Source organism: Bison bison, unplaced genomic scaffold (genome assembly GCF_000754665.1).
Source record: "Bison bison bison isolate TAMUID 2011002044 unplaced genomic scaffold, Bison_UMD1.0 scf7180017864089, whole genome shotgun sequence".
NCBI classification, from domain to species: domain Eukaryota; kingdom Metazoa; phylum Chordata; class Mammalia; order Artiodactyla; family Bovidae; genus Bison; species Bison bison.
The window spans coordinates 592,889-594,780 of record NW_011494661.1 but is presented as its reverse complement, the minus strand read 5'-3'; the positions used below and the strand labels follow the sequence as shown (position 1 = coordinate 594,780).

General features: G+C 61.4%; 1 protein-coding gene across 1 annotated transcript in view; it reads right to left on the bottom strand.

Moving 5' to 3' along the window:
- FERMT3 (fermitin family member 3) overlaps positions 1-1,892 on the bottom strand; it is a 19,026-nt gene that overhangs the window by 14,563 nt on the left and 2,571 nt on the right. Inside the window, exon 3 of the mRNA XM_010838088.1 lies at positions 33-125. Coding sequence (XP_010836390.1) covers positions 33-125 — 93 coding nt within the window. The remainder of the gene's footprint in view (positions 1-32; positions 126-1,892) is intronic.

The window sequence follows — 1,892 nt, the reverse complement described above, 5'->3', positions numbered from 1 at the left end:
GGCCCCAAAGAAGGGGCGGGCGTCGCCCAGTATCCCGTATTTGTCCAGCGTCCAGTGGGTCTGCAGCAGCCACTGCCTTTTCTGTTCCCACCAAATGGCGTGGTCTGACCAGTCCTGCTTGCGTTCTGCGGGGCCACAGGCAAGGGCGACCATGTCAGCCTAGGTGGGCCCTGCCCTGAGTGCTGAGCACGAGCCTGGGATCCAGAGGTGCTGAACACCCAATCCCCGGCCCAGGCCAGGAGCAGGGCCAGGCTGGGGGCCCAGGACTGAGGTCGTGGCATGACGGCTGTTTGCTGGCTAACCTGCTTGTCCCCTGGGCTCAGCTGCCACGGAGCGGAGTCACTTCCCGGGGAGCCCCCAACCCAGAACCCAGTGCCCCCGCCTCTCACACTCCACTGGGCTTCCCCATGCAGCACCTCCTGTGTCCTCTTGCAAGTCCCGACTTCATGGCTTCTCTCCGGCATTTCTGGGAGCTCGGGAGGCAGAGGCGACAGCAGGGCCTGGGGATTATGCCGAGCACACAGCAGCAGGCGCCCCGTAAAGAGCTAGTGGTTTCTAGTTCTGTGACCTTGGCCAAGACCTGAGCCTCCCTGGGCCTCAGTTTTCTAGTTCCTGAGATGTGAGCAGCCATGGACACCGAGCAGGGCCTGCTGCCCTGCGGCGAGTGGAATGTGTCTGTGACACAGGCACGTCGCTGCGCCAGTATAGAGCGTGGGCCTTCGGATAGAGATGGGAGCGCCTCGAGGTCTCACGTGGCCAGTGACAGAAGACGTGCACGCCCCTCTTAATCCTCCCCCCAGGAGCCTGAACCGGTGCCAGGTGAGACAGAGGAAGCGCTGTGTCCCCTAGTGTCAGAGCCCTTCCTGGGGAGTGGTCCTGTCCCCTGCCCCAATTCACCTCCTTCGAGCCTTCTCCTGCCCAGAAGCCCCCCCGCTGTGCCTTCACGGTTCTTGGTTTTGTGGCACACACTCCCGTCTCCTCATGGCCCTCTGCCCTTGTTCTCTCTCACTGGCCCCTCTCCAGGCCAGCCCCTGCCTATCCCCATTGGTTCAGGAAGAGGACCCTCTTCTCCCTCCTTGGTCATGCCTTTTCCCAGGGTGAGGGGGAGCCAGTCTCATCTAGTCTATGTCTTCACCTTTCTGCTGTGAGCCCCAGGCCAGAAACCAACTGGCTAAGGGGCACATCCATTGGCTTCGATCATTCCAGAAACCTTTGTTCGCCTGCCTATGTGCCTGGCTCTGGGACTATGAATGCAACAATCCTGAGTCCCAGCCCCCCAGGGGCTCCTCTTAACCTTGCTCTGTCTGACTCTGTGGGGGCTTCCCAGGTGGCGCTAGTGGTAAAGAATCCACCTGTAGTTCAGGAGACATAAAGAGACACAGGTTCAATCCCTGGGTCTGCCCCTGGAAGAGGAAATGGCAACCACTCCAGTATTCTTGCCTGGAGAATCCCTTGGACAATGGAACCTGGCAGGCTACAGTCCATGGGGTTGCAAAGAGTTGGACACGACTTAGTGGACAGAGGCCCGCCCTCCCCTCATCAGCTCCCCGCAGATCCTGGGGACGGGGTGACAACGGCTAGGCTGCTTCCCTTTGCCTTCAGCCGCATTTCATCCAGGCAGTCCCGCCTCCACGCTCCACCTCCCGTCTGTCCTTACTGCCTGCAGCCCGCCCCGTTGGGAGGGGCCTGCCTTAGCCCGATAGCCTCCGCTGGGAACCCTTCCTGTGGCTCTCCACCTCCAGGATGGAGTCCCAAACACCGGACAGAAGAGCCCCCAGCCTTGTTCCTTGTCACACTCCGGAGTCCTCCCTGGCCTAGAGCCCCCAGACTTCACCCCGTTCAGAACTCGCCCCGTGCCCCAGTGTCTCGCCTAGCTCCTCCCTGTTTGCGGC